Source organism: Gopherus flavomarginatus, chromosome 1 (genome assembly GCF_025201925.1).
Source record: "Gopherus flavomarginatus isolate rGopFla2 chromosome 1, rGopFla2.mat.asm, whole genome shotgun sequence".
NCBI lineage: Eukaryota > Metazoa > Chordata > Testudines > Testudinidae > Gopherus > Gopherus flavomarginatus.
In genome coordinates this window covers 338732352-338751337 of record NC_066617.1, presented here as the reverse complement: position 1 = coordinate 338751337, position 18986 = coordinate 338732352, and the positions used below count along the sequence as shown (strand labels likewise).

The window sequence follows — 18986 nt, the reverse complement described above, 5'->3', positions numbered from 1 at the left end:
TTGGCCAACACATCGACACTGTTACATAGAAAAATATTCACAGAGGACTGTGACAGTGGAGCCAACAACAACAGTCCAACAGTTCAGGCTCCAAGAGACGGTTTAGGCAAAGTTAACACCAGGAATAACAAAGGCCTTGAGCAGTTTCTCCTATTATGAATGTCTTATGAACTACGTCATCTCATGACATCTTTTGTTCACTTCCAGATCAATAATAAATACATTAAATAACACCCAGTCTGAAATATAATGTAATGTATAATGTATAATGTAATTTATAATGTATAATGTATAATGTAAAATATACTAGACTTAGACTCTCTCTGAATTTGGTCCTTAATCTGCTCTCACCTTAAACTGCAGGTGGAGATTTTAAAGGAAATGAACAGCTTTTGTGACGTAAAAATAAATAAGAAGCCCTGCTCCTTCCATTCATGAGTTATCATCTTCTGATTAAACCTCAGTGGGTTTTAGATCAGACCTCTAAAGTACAATGCAGCTACATGGCTTTAAAACAGATAAACCTGAGTCCCTCTCACACAGCCCCCACTTCCAAGCTGTTTCTTAAGTAAAAAAGGCAGCTAAACACGGAAGAAGAAGAAGAAGAAGAGAGAAAAAAAATGTTTGGCTAATGCTCGGACACATGAAAACTAAAGCTATTTACAGATGAAAAATATTTTGGACTAACATTAATGGACATATCTGTAGTGTACGACAAGTGGATTTATTTGCATAACTTGTATTAATGTTAATGGGAGGCTTGTGGCTAAATCGCTGCTCTTTGTGCTGTTAATTCATCCCTATGGGATACATTTACATTTACAAAAGCTGAAACACTGTCTTTAATTCATACTGGTCTGACAGACAAAAAGCACAGTGGAATAAATTATGAAAAAGGGAAAATATGAACTCTGAATTTAGTGAGTTAAGTTTTTGGGGAACTGGGGCATTGCCAAACTGATCCTGAGCAACATTTAATAATTTGCAATATTATAGTAGCTGTGTTGGTCCTAGAACCTGAAGAAGAACTCTGTGTAGCTCGAAAGCTTGTTTCTTTCACCAACAGCAGTTGGTCTAATAAAAGATATTACCTCACCCACCTTGCCTCTCCATTATTTTATTAGGCTAATATTCCATCACAACAGTACCACGTACACCAAAATGCCCAGCGATGACCAATTAGTCAATAGCATGTTTATGGGGGAAGTTTTTCCCTAACTGCTGTCCACAGTTGTCTTATGTCCTGAAGTTGATGTGACTGAAGTTCATATCTGTGTGTCTAATCCTCACTGAATCTTTCTATGCCATCTGCTACATTAATATTTTGGGGTAGTTTTTACAGGTTTGTTGCGCACAAAAATAATTTTTGTCGTTTATATTTTTAAATATTTTGCCTCTCTCTTCACTGAGCCTCCCTTTGTTTTGTTAAGGAAAGAAGGTAAAATCGGAGAGCCTTATATTCCTTCTTTGTACCATTCATTCATTTTATATACGTCTACCGTATCCTCTCTTATTCGTCTCCTCTCTAAACAGTTCTAAGCCTTTCAATCTCTCCTCATACAGAAGTTTTCCATTTGTTGCCCTTCTCTAGACCTTTTCTATTTCAGCCATATTCTTCTCAGACTTAATGATCAAAACTGAATGCAATACTCCAGATAAGGGTGAACCACACATTTATTTAATGGCATGATAAACATTTTCTGTGTTTTTCTCTATCATTTTCTATTCATACAGTATAATGTACTATTTGCTTATTTCACTACCAGTGTACTGAGAAAGTGTTTTCACTAAGCTGTCCACAATGATACCTGGGGTCAAATTCTCCTCTGACTTTCATGCTGTGCATGGAGTTGCATGTCAGGTAAGAATTTTGCCTTCAATCTTTTTTCTGGCATTGTGACACAATGTTCCTTCTAACGTGCACTGCCTGGCATTTGTTAATACTGCATTATCATCAGCCACTATGTTAGGTACCTCTGAAATTTCTCACAGCCTTCTCTGATCTTGACTCACTTAAATAATCTTGTATTATCTGCAAACTGTGCCACCTCACAGTTCACCTACTTCCAGATCAATAATAAATACATTAAATAACACCCAGTCTGAAAGATTGGGAAACCTGAAAATTAGCCTCCTTCTATGTTGAAAATTGCCCATTTATTCCTACTTTTTGCTGTCTGTCACTTAACTGGTTTCTAATCCATGACAGATCGTGTCTTGTAGATTGTAAACTCTTGGGAGGAAGGAGAATATCTTTTAAAATTCTCTCTAAACTGTTACACAAAGCTGTGGTATCATATAAATATTTTATATAAGCCATACTTGCTTCTTTTTATCAGCTCATATTCATCTAGTAGACATTTTTTCAATTATTTTATCCAAATTATTTTTTCAATTAATTTACTCAGCCTTGATATAAGGTTCTGTGGTCTGTAATTATACCAGGGTCATCTCATGTATCTTTCTTAACAAATGGTACAATTTTAACTAGGCTCCAGCTCTTTATAGCAGCTGAATTGAAGCCAACTGTAGTTTGCAATAAATTTGTGGAAAGACCTTGTGCCTAGGAAAGTGAGTAATGGTGCTGACTACAGCAAGATACAGTGCCTGCTTTCCCACAAACTGCCTACACACCTAGGTCTTGACCTCCAACAACCTCCTGGTATTCCAGCCCCGCGCCTCTTCTGAGCTAGTGGTTTTGTGATGTGAGCAAGCACCCTCTCCAGATTAAGGGTCCATCAAATTCCTTTTCACTTGCGACCTAAACAAAGTAGGAAAACAAACTCTTACAGGTGAGTGTGGTGTCTGGCAGAAACTCAGCCTGGGCCGTGTCACTGATCCTTGCTCTTGTCTACGGAATAAGGTATTTTTCTTAGCCATGTTCCCTAGTGACTTAGGTAGAACTTAGAAAGCTCCTATTTGTTTTTCTCCCCTCTAGGCATTAATACTCCACTCATTGCCATTGTGTGCAAGTGCCAATTTCAGGGTATGTTTCATCAAACATACTGCCCCCAAACAGTGAGCCTTACTGTATCTCACATGCAGTTTTAAATGCCTTCAAAGGGGTTTGACGATCCTTAATGCTGTAGAAGCATCAACATAATCACTGATAGCAGCACACACAGCTCTGGGAATAGTATTTCCAAGTCCACTTTAGCATGGAACCCACAGAGGAATCACAAAGAAGAAACATAAGAATGAAATACCTCGTGATATTTTTTCACTGTTTTCCCTGCCGTGCACGTGCAGGATCTCCAGTTCACTGTTCCACAGCCACAATTCCCCCCACAGCGCTGGACCAGGAAGCAGCGGGGAAAGAAAACTACATTTGTCAGCTTCAGTTCCTCCCTTAAATTGACAGAGTAGTTCCTTGGAGTGCAGCTGTAACGTTTCACATCATCATTCAATCTGTCCAGATCAACTGCAAAGCAAAAGTGGTCTTTGTAAGCTTGAGTGGGAAGTGTCTCAGAATGAACTGTTCTCTTGCATGGGAAGTCACAACACAGGGTTGTGCTCCTGCAGCATCATTCAGAAAATAAATTAAGTGTCAATGTGATTTCTTTAAAGGTAAATACCAGGAACCAGTTTTTATATGGTCATCTCGGCCTGATGCTGTTCCACTGAAGTCCACGGCAAAATGCTCATTGACTTTAATGATGCTGGATCAGGGTCAGAGTCGGTAAAGCACTGGGATGGCAGTCAGGAGACTGGGTTCTATTCCCTGCTCTATCACTGACCTGCTGAATGACTTGGGGAAAGTCTCTTCACCTCTCTGTGCCTCTGTTTCCTCTCCCACCATTTGTCTTGTCTCTTTAGATGTAAACGCTCTGAGGCAGAGATTATCGCTTATTATGTGTTTATACAGCACTTAGCACAATGCAGTCACATTTTGAGTTAGAACTTATCGTTGCTACTGTTATACCACTAAATAATAGAATATCAAAGTCTAAATATAATTTAAAAACTTTGTCAAATACTCTTATTTCACTGAAATTTCCAAGCACAAGTTTTCCATTGTGGTGAGTCATCTGATGTAAAAATACAGTCAACAGTGGTTTGAAGAATAATTATAATTCATGGTTATAAAATCCATACAATGTTATAAAAATTCCCTAAAGCCAATTTTATGATTAAAAAAAGAGGACTAAAATCACATATTTTAGTTTTGGAAGTTCTTTTTTCAGTTTTTCATCTTTTCTGATTCTGCCCCTCAATTTGTTGATTAAAAGTTGAATAATATATCGATAGATGGAGGGAGCTGACTAATGCAATTCTGCAGCTTCCCTGTGTCAAGCAAGAGTTCACTCTCTGAACTGAAAGTTGTAACTGGTAGGAAGAGACACATTAACATGCATTGTAAATTAATTTCTAATTGATAAAATGTAAAATCTATAGCTTGAGAATGCGTCACAATTTGCACTAGAGAAGCCACCAAGCCACTGCATTAACACTGATTTACACAATCTGCAGAGGAAGTAGTGATTGGTAAATAGCATGCACCTTTAACTTGTGGCTTTGAAATATTTATTTATCCAAGATACATATGCACGGTGGTTAGATAAATGACATTAGCACCAGTGGACACACTCAAGTCTAGTTCATTTTTCATGCAATGTGTTAACCCAGTTGGGGGAAAGTTAGCAGATAAATCAGGATTTTGGACATGTTGTGATACCATGAAAATCATCTCACCATGAAAGCTCAGCTGTTCTCTCAAGAGAGCTAGTATTCCTACAAAGAAGGTACATAGCTTCCTCTTGAGAGAAGCACAAAATCAATGGGAGTTACCAGTACACACATGCATTGAGAGGAAAATACATTCCAAATGCACATAGGTCGTTCTCAGAAGAATAAAAAAATACTGATTTCTTTGTTTCAACAGGTTATATTTTGTTCTCTGTTGTCACTCTTCAAATGCACTCTCTCTCACTCTTGTTCCCACAGGCTAATTTTTTTTCACAGGGAAGAAGGTTGCCTCTGCCCCCAGCTCCCATCAGTCCCATCAGCACTTTCCACACTCAACTTTGTTTAAAGATAAAGCAAAGCTTAGTTTGTTCACCATTACTTTAACCAACTGGCAATCAGAAAAACTGACCAAATGGAGATGGTGCTGATTCTATAGTCATGATCAGTGGTATCTCCGGAGGCAGGGCCGGCTCTAGCCATTTCACCACCCCAAGCTCGGCGGCACGCCACGGGGGGCGCTCTGCCGCTCGCTGGTCCCACGGCTCCGGTAGACCTCCCGCAGGCTTGCCTGCGGATGCTCCACCGGAGCCGCGGGACCAGCGGACCCTCCACAGGCACGCCTGCAGGAGATCCACTGGAGCTGCCTGCCATCCACCCGGCAACCGGCAGTGCGCCCCTGGCCCTGTCCGGAGGGGAAGTCCTAATGCATCAATATACTGTACCACATCAATCCAAGGTGGAGAATTCTGGAACAAGTAGTCTAGGGTTGGAATGGGCTGGATAGATGTGAGCTGCAATGAAGGTGTGGAACAGGGAAGTTTGTATGGTGCCTACCCCTGCTATCGAACACGTGTGTTAGAATATGTCTATAGTGCTGCAATCTAAATTCTTAAAATAGAAGGAGGGACACAGTCTTGCATGGATTATTTAATGCTAGCTTAAGACATTAGGGTGGCATTTGTGAACGGGATATCTGTAGATGAATTTAGAATAAAATACTCAATGCTTGATTCAGCGCTGGGCTTCAGGGGCATCTGCTGACACAATGCAGGTCACAGGGCTGCCAGTGATGGGTCATTCACCTAGAGAGGCTTGCTGCAGTGCACTGCACCCATATCCCCCACTCTACCAGCTGGCCATCACAGTTCTAAAAGAGAATAAACTGGCAGGAGAGCGGGCACCCAGAGAATGAGCTGACTCCCTGCAAAACCCATTTGGCCTCCACCCATTGAGCATCTATCCTTTAAAGGCACTCACCTCTGGCGGAACTCACAGGGAATGCGGCAGTACACACACCAACTTTCCCCTATCTTGGACAAATCAAAGCATGTGCCACTGCTGCGGGGCCACATTGAGCTAGTCTGAATTATTACTGTAATGAGTTCATCATGGGATTATGTCTTAACATTCAGACTGCAGCTGATGGAGAATGAGGCTGCCCACTTATTAAGGATGACAGCATATGACGCGAGTCACATCATGGCAGCCACAACTAGCCAAAGGGCTTAAGCCCCCTAGTGTAAAGGTCAAGGCATTCTCCATAAAGGGTCTTCAATTCTGACCTGCCACAGACTTAATTTGGTGTCCTTTAAAACTTTACAAGGCATTTTCTCTCAGGCTTTTTCTGAGCCAGCGACCATGGAGAGAAAAATAATTAGAGTTACTAGAGCAGGAGGAGATCCTGGCTCTCCCACAGCCTGCGGATGCTCTAACCACCAACTATAAAGTCATTCTCATACATATGTGCTCTCTCTCCCTGGCCCCCAAACCCTTTTCTGAATCCAAAGCAGAACAACTTCAACAGGAGAGACTGAGGGAGCCCAACATCAGAATATCCTATAGCCCAGTGGCTAGGGGCATTCAACTGAAAGGTGATAGATTGCTGTTCAGATCTGTTCTCCCACTCAGCTGGAGGAAGAAACTGGGGGTCTCCCACATTCGAGATGAATACCTGAACCACTGGGCTAAAAGTTATGAGGAAGGTCCCCCTCTCCATGAGCACAGCTAATGGATCTGGCCCCACAGGTGCGTTAGGTAGAAGAACACTTATCTTCCGCAGTTTGTGAATCACTTTGTGGCTTAGACATCCAGATGCCTAGAGTGAGGCAGCACTGTGCATGCTCGGAGGCAGCCAGGGAATTTTCACTGCAAAAACTTTGGCACTGATTAAGTTTAGGCACATCCTGGGTTCGGCAGCAGCCGAGTGCATGGTTTTGTGAAAACCACTGCTGCCTGATTCTGGGATTTAGGAACCTAACTCCCTTTGTGAATTTAGACCACAGGTGTGTATGTGAGGCACAATAAGCCACTGCAATTTTCAACAGCACAGAAGATACTCTAAATTGCTGAGGATTCAATCCCACATTTACTTAACAGAGCCAAATTGTCCATTGGTGTAAACTGACATAATCTCATTGGTCTCAATGAAGTTATTCTGTTTTACCTCAACTAAGGAGCTGGCCCTCAGAGGTAAATCTTCAATAAATGTCTAATAGTAATAGATATTTTCTTCTACATTTTTAATCCCGTGACACATTCAGTATAAATGCAGTATATTTGAGAACTTTAAGATTTATCAAATCTTTCTTAGCGGCAACTAGAAGAAAAGGATGCTGCATTTGGATTTCCACTATACTCACAGTTCGCAGATAAAACTCTCTGATACAGCAAATACCATTTAAGATGGAGAGGGCAGAAATTTCAGTGGGATTATAACTGTCCATGGGAACAAAGGTTCACAATACATGTTCCTATTACAAGCTGGGACACCAATTACGTCCAGGGAGTGGGTGAAGTAGTATGAACAGGCCCAAACCATCACTTTCTAAAGCTTTCTATTGCAGTGACGTTTGCTCTAAGTGTCCCCAGTAACTTCACATACAGTAATGGGAAACATAGGTGCTGAGTTTTCTTTTTCCCCGGGGATGCTCCACCCCAAGGCCCTGCCCAAACTCCGCCCCTCCCCCGAGGCCATGCCCTCGCTTTGCCTCTTCCTGCTCCCGCTCCACTCCTTCCCCTGAGGTCCCACACTCACTTCACCTGTTCCCATCCCACTCCGCTCCCTCCCCCGAGGCTCCGCCATCGCTCGCCTCTTCCTGCCCTGCTCTAATCCTACTCCTGAGGCTCTGTCCGACCACCGCTCCCTGCTCTCCATCTTCCCCCAAACGCATCCCTCCCAGCCACCAAACAGCTGACTGGTGGCAGCTGTGGCCAGTGTGTGCTGAGAACCCACTTTTTTTTTTCCTGTGCGTGCTTCAGCCCCACAGCACCGATGGAGTTGGCACCTATGACAGGAAATATCCCATTTGCCACAGTGGGGAAGAAGATGCATAATCACTGGGCCTTAGTTATATTATGAAATGACTGGGCACTTTGCAAAGTACAGCTAAAGTAATTCCTGACTAAGGGTGGAGGGGTATTCTGTTTGTTCAGGGCTTACAGTAGAATGCGTGCATTTAGATAATTAGCAGTTATTTGAGGTGTTATGTCATGAACTCAGAGTATACATATTTGCCATTAAAGCAGAGACATTTTGAATTTGTGCTGTTTGTATTTAATGTCTGATGCACTGTAACTTGCTGGCGACTATCCCAGAACCTTTCAAGGAAGAGTACATGGATGTTTGCAGTAATTTATTGGTGACTGTTTGCAAACCTCTGAGAAATGAAATTCTTCAGTTCACATTTTATTTAATTTCTTGCTAAATAATTTTAATTAATGATAAATAGAAGCTGTGGTTATGCACACAGTGAACTGTCACAATTTCGGGAACTGATCTATTCATTTGGTCATTACTTCATATAAGCTGGGAAAGTTCCATCCAGACTTGTGGTCCCTGTGCTTCTTTCTCTTTCCCCCTTTTAGAGCAGAGCCTGGTTTGTTTATTTATGTAACTTGTAAAGCTGTCACTGTAGCCAGATGTTATCTCAGGAACGTCCCACCTGATTAATTTCTTCTGATAGCTGAAGGCTTTTTGCATACGATTGTCTCAAAACAAAATAAGCAAAGAGAGGAAGTGTGGGGACTCAGGCCTGTGCAGTGTCCTTCAGTGCCAGAATGTACGTTCTTGTTTACTGAGATTATTTCAGAGTGGTAGCTGTGTTAGTCTGTATCAGCAAAAACAACAAGGAGTCCTTGTGGCATCTTAGAGCCTAACAAATTTATCTGGGCATAAGCATTCATGGTCCAGAACCCACTCTATCACATGCATGGAGTGGAACATACAACAGGGAGGTATAAATACACAGCATATGAAAAGATGGGAGTTGCCTTACAAAATGGGGGGGTCACTGCTAACGAGCTAATTCAATTAAGGTGGAAGTGGGTTATTCTCAACAGTTGACAAGAAGGGGTGGAAATCACGTTTGTAGTGCTAATGAGGCCAATGTAAACAAGGTGGCCCATTTCAAACAGTTGACACGAAGGTGTGAGTATCAGCAGGGGCAAATTAGTTTTTGTAGTGACCCATCCACTCCCAGTCTTTATTCAGGCCTAATTTGATGGTGTCCAGTTTGCAAATTAATTCCAGTTCTGCAGTTTCTCGCTGGAGTCTGTTTTTGAAGTTTTTTGTTGAAGAATTGCCAATTTTAAGTCTGTTATCGAGTGTCCAGGGAGACTGAAGTGTTCTTCTACTTGTTTTTGAATGTTATAATTCCTGATGTCAGATTTGTATCAATTTATTATTTTGCATAGAGACTGTCTGGTTTGGCCAACGTACATTGCAGAGGGGCACTGCTGGAACATGATGGCATATATCACATTGGTAGATGTGCAGGTGAAGGAGCCCCTGATGGTGTTGCTTATTAGTATTTGCAACTACACAAACAAAAACACTAACCCAGGAACCAAACCCTGCAACAAACCCTGGTGCCAGCTCTATCCGCATATATATTCAAGGGACACCATTATAGGACCTAACCACATCAGCCAAACCATTAGGAGAACACTTCAATGTCTCTGGACACTCAATAACAGCCTTAAAAGTTGCAATTCTTCAACAAAAAAAACTTCAAAAACAGACTCCAGTAAGAAACTGCAGAACTGGAATTTGCAAACTGGACACCATCAAATTAGGCCTGAATAAAGACTGGGATTAGATGGGTCATTATTGTTTGAAATGGGCCACCTTGTTTACATTGGCCTCATTAGCACTACAAAAGTGATTTCCACCCCTTCTTGTCAACTGTTGAGAATAGCCCACTTCCACTTTAATAGAATTGGCTCAATAGCAGTGATCCCCCGTTTGGTAAGGCAACTCCCATCTTTTCACATGCTGTGAGATTATTTGTGAACTAGAATTTCTTTTTAAAGCTGAACCCTTTCTCTACACATCTTCCCTAGACTTTTGCATCTACTTTTGTTTTGAGAAATAGCTTATGCCTGCCTTCTTCCTAGATCTTTGTATATAAGGCCAATTCAAAGTCAGTACTTCAGCTGTAAAGAAAGTTTTTTTTCACTTCTGAAGCAATTTTCATATATACATAATACTTAAGATTTTTTTTAAAATAAAGATATAGACAAGAGATTAAGTGACAAAAGTTCAGTGCTGTGTAATGACAGAGAACACACACTTTGTCTAGAAGTACCCCCTCCTTTGCACAGGATGGCTATTCTCTTTTTACATCCACTACTACAGTACTGAAGTAATTATGAAATAATGTGCTAGTTGTGATACCCATTCTAGGAACCTGTCTATTAAAAATGGCCAAATTATTATGACATTGAGGCCCACCGCAAAATATTATTGCAAATATACAGAAATTTATTTTGCTACTGATCTCCTCTATATGGTACAACCATCTCTTCATAATCACTTTAAGGCTGGATATTCATATGCTTCGAGTTTCCTGTTCTAAGATATAGATCTGACTATCAAACCTTTCACATTTTTTTAAAATCACAGCAAAGATTGTTTCTAATATTTACTTGTTATATTTCTTTGCAGAGGAAGTGACATGATATTTGTATACAGTTTTTACCTGGGCATGACTTATGTATTTTGAAAATGCAAATACTATACCCCAAAAATTTCCCCTGGATTTGATTTCATTGAGATTATGTAATAAACTTCTGTATGAGTAGTGAACTACAAACAGTAGTACATATACACAGCATGAAATTTCAAACAATGAATGCAATTTTTAGAGATATACACCAGATACTGATATCTCACATAAATAGTATAAATAAATAAAGAGAGTGTTGTGAGATCAGATTTTGTGTATGGATTGCAGTTGTCAGATATATAAATTTGATCAGGGTAGTCCCAACCTTTAAAAGATCATTGCAGGAATTGCAGTATTTGTGTTAGTTCTTCTTCGTATTGTTCTTCTTTCAATCTGTATTGATTGCCAACTCTAAAAATATTACATTTAAAGTGTCATTTATCATGTGGGTCATGTTATTGGACTGAAAATCTAGCAACACTGCACTGAACTCAGTTCCCTGGAACCATTTGGTATGCACAGGGGGTAGGATAACAGTGAAGTCATTAGCAATTTATTTATATAATTTACGTGACATGTTCTGAAAATGCTGTGAGAGATAAACAGGGATTATATCAAATTGTGCTAATCTGCCTCAGGGCAGTTTTAAACAAGAACAAAGGATAAAACCCAACCTGGAAGCTGAGAAAGCATGTAAATGGTGATATAATCTATTGTTCTTTCGGCTGCAAGGTTACTATGATGCCTATAAATATTCCTTAGAGTTCCACAGAGCCTTTGTTTGGAAGCCCTAATGTATTCCTAATTTAAAGGATTTTATTTGAAGCCATTCTCTAATCGGATTTCAACATGTAACGTGGCTGTATTCCTGTCACATTTCAAGTATGAGCATTTCTTATTAGCCCTGGTGTGACCCTAAGAACCCCTCAATGCCAACTGGCAGAGTTCACTATTCTGTAACAGCAACGCCTATAACGTCTGACAAACTCATTACACCCCAACATGCTGCTTTCGTGGTATTTATTAAAAAAAAAATAAAAAAAACCAGTGTCGTTAGGTATCTATTAAAAGTTTGTATCACACTGATCATTATAATATTTGCGAGATGTACATACAGATGAAATTTAGGAAGCTGTGTATAAGTATTAAATGCATTAAACTTGTATGTTAAAACTTAACCAGACAAACAGATTTCTTCCACACAGGAGATTATACCTATATGTCTCTGTAACATGCAAATTAAGCTTTGTAGTAAGTCAACACAATGGAAGTCTGTTTGTATACAGAAACACAGGAGCAGGGGAACCAGCATCTTACAGGTCATCTTTTGGGTGTCGAAACAATGATTTTTGGAAAATATAAGGAGAAACAAAAAGACATTTGTCATCCATTTACTGCAGAAAACCCTTGTAAAGCATGGGGATATTCATGAAAACTTGGATCCTGATTTTGACTGAAAACACTGTCTAGCTCTGTCAAAGACTGAATCCTTGGGAGAAAATCTACTTTATAAAATAGGAATATTAATAAGTGTAGACCTAAGATTGCATTTTATGTTTTATTTTATATATGTAACCAGTTCTGTTTCCACTTCTTATCCTTACTCACTCTTTTAAACCTCAACCTTTATTAATAATCTTATATTTGTTTTTGCTATAAGTAGATTATAGTGCTGTGTTGTTATGAATAACCTGATCCTGAGTTGTACCAGTCAAGCTGCATATACTGTCTCTTTGGGGACAGCTTACCTGGCAACTTCTGTGAGTGTCTAGTGACAGGGGCTAGATACTATAGGGGGTGACTACCCCACACTCACCCTGCAGGGTTTAATGCAGGCCACAAGGGCCAATTAACTCATTAGGCAGCTGGTTAAGGAGGCCCAGTTGGGCAGGAATAGGTGGGGCCTATAAAGCCCAGCAGCTGAAAGGAGAATGGGCTGCAGGGAGACAGCAGATGCTTCCAGGAGAAAGGGAGGAGTGAGTGGAGACTGCAGACTGAAGTTACTCCCTGGGAAGAGGCCTTGGGAACTGACAGGCCCAGGAAGAGAAGGGGAACCAAAGGTAAGAAGAAACCCAGGAATAGAGCAGTGAGGCCAGAGGAAGAAGGCCCAGATAGCTGAGCTAAGAATGCCTGGGCTGGAACCCGGAGAAGAGAGCAGGCCCACGTTCCCCTACCAGCCACTGGCCAAGAGGCACTGAGGCAGTGAGTGGGAAGACTGCCTAGGACTAGCGAGGAGCTAACTTCGCCCGGACGGGGGTAACATAGATAGTGACATGGCCAGAGGGCTGTGCCACACAGAGGACATTGCAGTTCCTGGAGCTGTGAGAGGGGCTGTGGGCAGACAGTGAAACAAAGTGACAGTGTGCAAACTGTGGACCGGGGGGCATTGGCCTCAAGCTAATCCCTAGTGTATCAGGAAGAGGTGCCAGTATGGCGGTGAGTGGTTCACCCCATGACAGTGATGCTTCTGGGGAGTTCACAGACTGGAGTAGATCAAGCAGGGGCTGGGAGAGCCCCTAAGCTGAGTGCTTGAGACGCTGAAGGGCAGGCAGTGTTCGGGAGCTGACATCTGGCTACTATAAGAGACTCCTTCTCATTGGGGGGTGGAGAGAGGAGGGTAACATGGTGACCCAGTCTTTGGCACCCTGAGAAAGTGTCACACCAAGTTTATAACTAATATAATCATTTTGGACTGAAATGTATAGTGTTTGTAGCAGAGAATCCATCCTTTTGTTGGAAGAAAGGAGGAGAAGAAACCCACAACTCATTCCTTTAACAAAAACATCCTGAATTAAGAAACAAATTGGCAAACTCTTTACTTATTCATAGCAGTTTGCTAGGCCAAAGAGTTGAATTCCATTGTACTCAATGGAGAAACCCTAATTAATCCAGATTTCCTGCAGACAACCAGAAAGATCGGATCAGTACTTGGAGCCAATCTGATCAAAATGGATAAAACACAGCACACATTGCTTTAGATACAGTACGTTTGCACTGGGATCAGATTTAATCTGAGACTCAAGTGAAATCTAGATAGAAAACTCAGTAAGAGATCAGGGTCTCTTGTCAGCCTCTATTAAAATCAAATCAGCTCCTTTTTTGTCTTTTATGTACATTTCCATTAGCGCTGATTCGAGTCTGGGAATAGGAGACACATAGCTTATTATGTTTCACTGGCCTCCAAATGTGATCAGATTGGTCCCAGGATTTAATACAAACTAAACAGAAGAAATGTGGCCTACATTTTCAAAAATGTGTAGAGGTTTTGATTGCTTAAATTTTTGGGGTGCCTTAAAGGGGCCTGGTTTTCAAAGAGTAGTTGCTAAGCACTTTCTTAAAATCAGGCTCCTTTAAGGTTGGGCAGGCAAAAACTGAGGCCATCATAATGACCAGTCGCTTTTGAAAATGTAGGCCTATATGTGTCCAGTTTCAGATCAAATTATACTAAGGTCTCAGCTGCTGAAGTTTAACTGCAAATATTATTTTCAGTGCTGATCCTTAAAACAAATAAATAAATAAATAAAAGACAAAACTTATGCCTCCCCTTGCACAAACTGCAATGAAATGGGAATTCCATAGGTTGAAGGGCTTGCATAAGCAGACCCATAATTTGCTAATTATTCAAGAAAAATATTCAGCAAAACATATAAGAATACATGTATATTGAATATGTAATGTAGGATAAGAGTAATAAGAAAATTCATAATCGGAGTCAAACATTTCATTAGAGTAGCTGTTAAAATCTACAGCGATGAGCACTTAGAAGAACTGAGCTAGACACTCAAGATACCTCCTCCACCACACAGTACAATTTCAGTGGGCAGCATTGTGCTTATTTCTTCAAGGACATGGCTGGACCTTCTATTCACTGCTTCTTCATTATTGGTTTGTGTCATTAGCTTAACATTCTTTTACTTTAGCATTTGATGGATGGATAGTACCAAAGGAGGGAAAAGAGACACATAATCCAGAGATGCACACTTTGTTCAACTACAGTTAAAAATACTAAACCACAATAATGTTCCCCGTCTACATAATAGAAATCAGTCAGATGTTCATATCCTAAAAAAAAACGCCAAAACAGCTGCACATGCAGGTGTTTGTGCCAGATGCTTCCCTAAATACAATGTGATAGAAGTAATTATCTCCCACTCAGCACAGAACAATCCTAAAACAGGGTGTTTAAAGGTGGCTGAGAGTTCAGGAATCCTATGTCTTACATGCAAAATAATACTTTAGAGTACTTTAAATACTTTAAAACCATCTGTCCTTAACATACATAATTTCAGGTGTCTGTGTTTTCATTTGTGAATATTAACAGACAGAAGCCAGCTTGTTGATGTGGGTGATAAATACCTTAATCAAACAGACTGAAAATGATTAAGGTTCAAATTCTTCTGTCATTACTTGTGCTGGGTAATTCCTTGCTCTGAAATTAGTCCCATTGACTCCGGCATGAGTAACGGTGTCTGAATCTGAACTTGATAAGCAATCAAAGGGCATCTGTGAGAAGAGTACAGAAAACACCTGGAATTAAGAACATGTACAGTGTCTCCTCCTACCTTTGGACTTTCTGTCACGGTAGCTCCTGCCTCGATAATGATGTCCAGTGTCTGTGTACAGATTTTCGAGATCTTCCTGCCATGACTCTGGATTAAAGTGCTTGAGCAGCTCCTCCACGGTGTCAAATCCAGCGATGGTCTCGTCTAATGCTTCCGCAGTGAGGGTAGGGTCGGTCACTGATGGAGAGGGATAGGATACCCCCTAAGAGTGACATACAGCTCAGTGTACTTCGAAAAATTACAGCACCACTCAATACAAGTGTAAATAGTTACAGAGAGATTATTCTCATACCTGACTCACACAGAATATCCAAGCAAGACCCCAAATTGGACTGAGATTCTGTCTTTTGACACCGTGACCTTACTCCTGGTATTATTAATCACTGTCGACTATCTTTTGAGCTCCTTGCAATGGGCCAGATGGCATTATGCCCCAGCATGCTCTGCCAGGAGACCAGGGAGAAAAGCACTGCCCATCTTCCCAAGTAAGGACAGGTGCTGCCAGGTGAATGGAGGAATGAGCAGGTCTAATGCTGCTGGACAGAGCTAGCCATTCCAAAGGGGGCCAGGAAGGCTGGGAAGAAGGCAGAGCTACATCCCATCCTTCACTCCAGCCAGCATGTACATTATGTCCCTGTACAGGGTGTGGCACAGGCTGCATTTCTCTTGCCCTCAAAGTAAGGCAGTATCTAAAAGATGTAGTTCTTTCCTCAGTTTGCATGTAGACAAAATTGTCATGGAAGTATCTACAGATACGCGACACTCAGTACCATAGTAATGAGGCTTTAACGATATTTATCCTCACGGCACCCCATGAGGTAGATCCCCATTGTACAACAAGGAATTAAGGCACAAAGAGACCAAGGCAACTCTCCCAAAGTCACACAGGAAGTCTGCAGCAAAGCAAGGAACTGAACCCAAGGCTCAGGCTAATACCCTAACCACGGACAATCTTTCCTCTTCTTGGAGCTTTAACAAAGCAAGGCCTAAGCAAAGACTTCAAGGTTTGGCCCTTTAAAATGAAGAATTAACTCTGATTTTCAAATGTTTATGAACTAGAATTTGAAAAAAAAAATACTGAAGGAAATTAGAAAACTGTAATGTAAGGGTCTACACAATGTAAGGGCTGAAACACGCACATCCAAAAGGGATTAATATTTCTAAGCATTTAGGAACATATACTACCCATAGACCATGTGTATGTGGGGGACTTTCAGGAAAGCTAAGGCAAATCAACTGAGGGTGTGAAGTCAATGCACCTAAATTAAAGCCCATTAAACTCTCATGTGGATGCTCTCACTCACCAGGAGTAAAGTGGCCTTAGTTCTCTCCTGAATGAGAGCATCCACACGGGGGGTTGACGCACTTCAATTAATGTGCATTGACTTTGCACCTTCAATTGTTCTGACTTAAGTTTCCTGAGTGACACATGCAGACAAGGCCTTCAATCAGTGGTGGGCAACCGCAGCTCCCATTGGCCAGGAACGGCAAATCGCGGCCACTGGAAGCTGCAGAGGGCTGTGCCTGAGGATGATCAATGTCTGCAAAATGTCTCGCAGCCCGCAATCAACTTACCCTGATGGGATGCATGTGGCCCACAGGCCACAGGTTGCCCACCACTGCTTTAGATGCATATGCATTTATTGAGTTCAGTTGGAGTATGTCACCTCTAAGGACAGAACTGACCTTTAATAACTAACATGCATTTATAGGGAAGAGTTTTACTTTTACTATAGCAAAATTGCCAAAGTCCTAATTTCAATGCCCAAATATTCAATATCCTAATATTATCTTCCTCCCCCAAACTACCCTCAAATGTCCTAATTTCTGTGTAAAATATACTCAAGAAAGAATTGATTGCAGATATGTCATTCTCTTAAGACATATTAAATCAACTGCTGACAATGTATAACAGCACAGGATATAAATACAGGAAAACTCAGACCTTTATTTTCTCAGTTAAAACATTGAAACTAACAGAAAAATGAAAGAAAAGAATCCCTTCTGTCCTCACAATCTGGACCTGAAGCCATGTAGACACAAAGGGAATGTCTATACTACAATCATGGGGCATAGTTGCAGCTTGAATAGCAATACCTGATTAAAGCTAGTAATAATAATAGGGATCAAATTTTCCTAGATGCAATAGCTGATGGATTCCTTCACCAAGTAGTTGCTGAACCAAGAAGAGGGGATGCCATTTTAGATTTGGTTTTGGTGAGTAGTGAGGACCTCATAGAAGAAATGGTTGTAGGGGACAACCTTGGTTCAAGCGATCATGAGCTAATTCAGTTTAAACTAAATGGAAGAATAAACAAAAATTGATCTGTGACTAGGGTTTTTGATTTCAAAAGGGCTAACTTTAAAAAAATTAAAGAAATTAGTTAGGGAAGTGGATTAGACTGAAGAAATTGGGGATCTAAAAGGTGGAGGAGGCCTGGAATTACTTCAAGTCAAAGTTGCAGAAACTATCAGAAGCCTGCATTCCAAGAAAGGGGAAAAAATTCATAGGGAGGAGTTGTAGACCAAGCTGGATGAGCAAGCATCTCAGAGAGGTGATTAAGAAAAAGCAGAAAGCCTACAAGGAGTGGAAGATGGGAGTGATCAGCAAGGAAAGATACTTTATTGAGGTCAGAACATGTAGAGATAAAGTGAAAAAGGCCAAAAGCCATGTAGAGTTGGACCTTGCAAAGGGAATTAAAACCAATAGTAAAAGGTTCTATAGTAAACAAACAAACAAGAAAACAAACAAAAGAAGTGGGACTGCTAAACACTGAGGATGGAGCGGAGGTTAAGGATAATCTAGGCATGGCCCAATATCTAAACAAATACTTTGCCTCAGTCTTTAATGAGGCTAGTAAGGAGCTTAGGGACAATGGTAGGATGACAAATGGGAATGAGGATATGGTGATAGATATTAGCACATCTGAGGTAGAAACCACACTTGAACAGCTTAATGGGACTAAATCGGGGGGCCCAGATAATCTTCATCCAAGAATATTAAAGGAACTGGCACATGAAACTGCAAGCCCATTAGCAAGAATTTTTAATGAATCTGTAAACTCAGGAGTTGTACCGTATGACTGGAGAATTGCTAACATAGTTCCTATCTTTAAGAAAGGGAAAAAAAGTGATCCGGGCAACTACAGGCCTGTTAGTTTGACATCTGTAGTATGCAAGGTCTTAGAAAAAAATTTGAAGGAGAAAGTAGGTAAGGACATTGAGGTCAGTTGTAATGGGGACAAATTACAACATGGTTTTACAAAAGGTAGATCATGCTAAACCAACCTGATCTCCTTCTTTGAGAAGGTAACAGATTTTTTAGACAAAGGAAATGCAGTGGATCTAACTTACCTTGATTTCAGTAAGGCATTCAGTACGGTTCCACATGGGGAATTATTAGCTAAATTGGAAAAGATGGGGATCAATATGAAAATTGAAAGGTGGATAAGGAACTGGTTAAAGGGGAGACTACAACGAGTCGTACTGAAAGGTGAACTGTCAGGCTGGAAGGAGGTTACTAGTGGAGTTCCTTAAGAATCGGTTTTGGGACCAATCTTACTTAATCTTTTTATTACTGACCTTGGCACAAAAAATGGGAATGTGCTAATAAAGTTTGGGGATGACACAAAGCTGGGAGGTATTGCCAATACAGAGAAGGACTGGGATATTATACAGGAAAATCTGGATGACCTTGCAAACTGGAGTAATAGTAATGGGATGAAATTTAATAATGAAAAGTGCAAGGTCATGCATTTAGGGATTAATAGCAAGAATTATTGTTATAAGCTGG

The 18986-nt window shown here is 40.8% G+C and overlaps 1 protein-coding gene across 3 annotated transcripts in view; it reads right to left on the bottom strand.

Annotated features, from left to right (window-relative positions):
- PDGFD (platelet derived growth factor D) overlaps nucleotides 1-18986 on the bottom strand; it is a 181186-nt gene that overhangs the window by 13437 nt on the left and 148763 nt on the right. For all 3 annotated transcript variants that reach the window (XM_050928201.1, XM_050928195.1, XM_050928186.1), the window contains 2 exons: nucleotides 15194-15395; nucleotides 3207-3421 (listed from right to left, as the gene is read on the bottom strand). In XM_050928201.1, the coding sequence (XP_050784158.1) occupies nucleotides 3207-3421; nucleotides 15194-15395 (417 nt within the window). The remainder of the gene's footprint in view (nucleotides 1-3206; nucleotides 3422-15193; nucleotides 15396-18986) is intronic.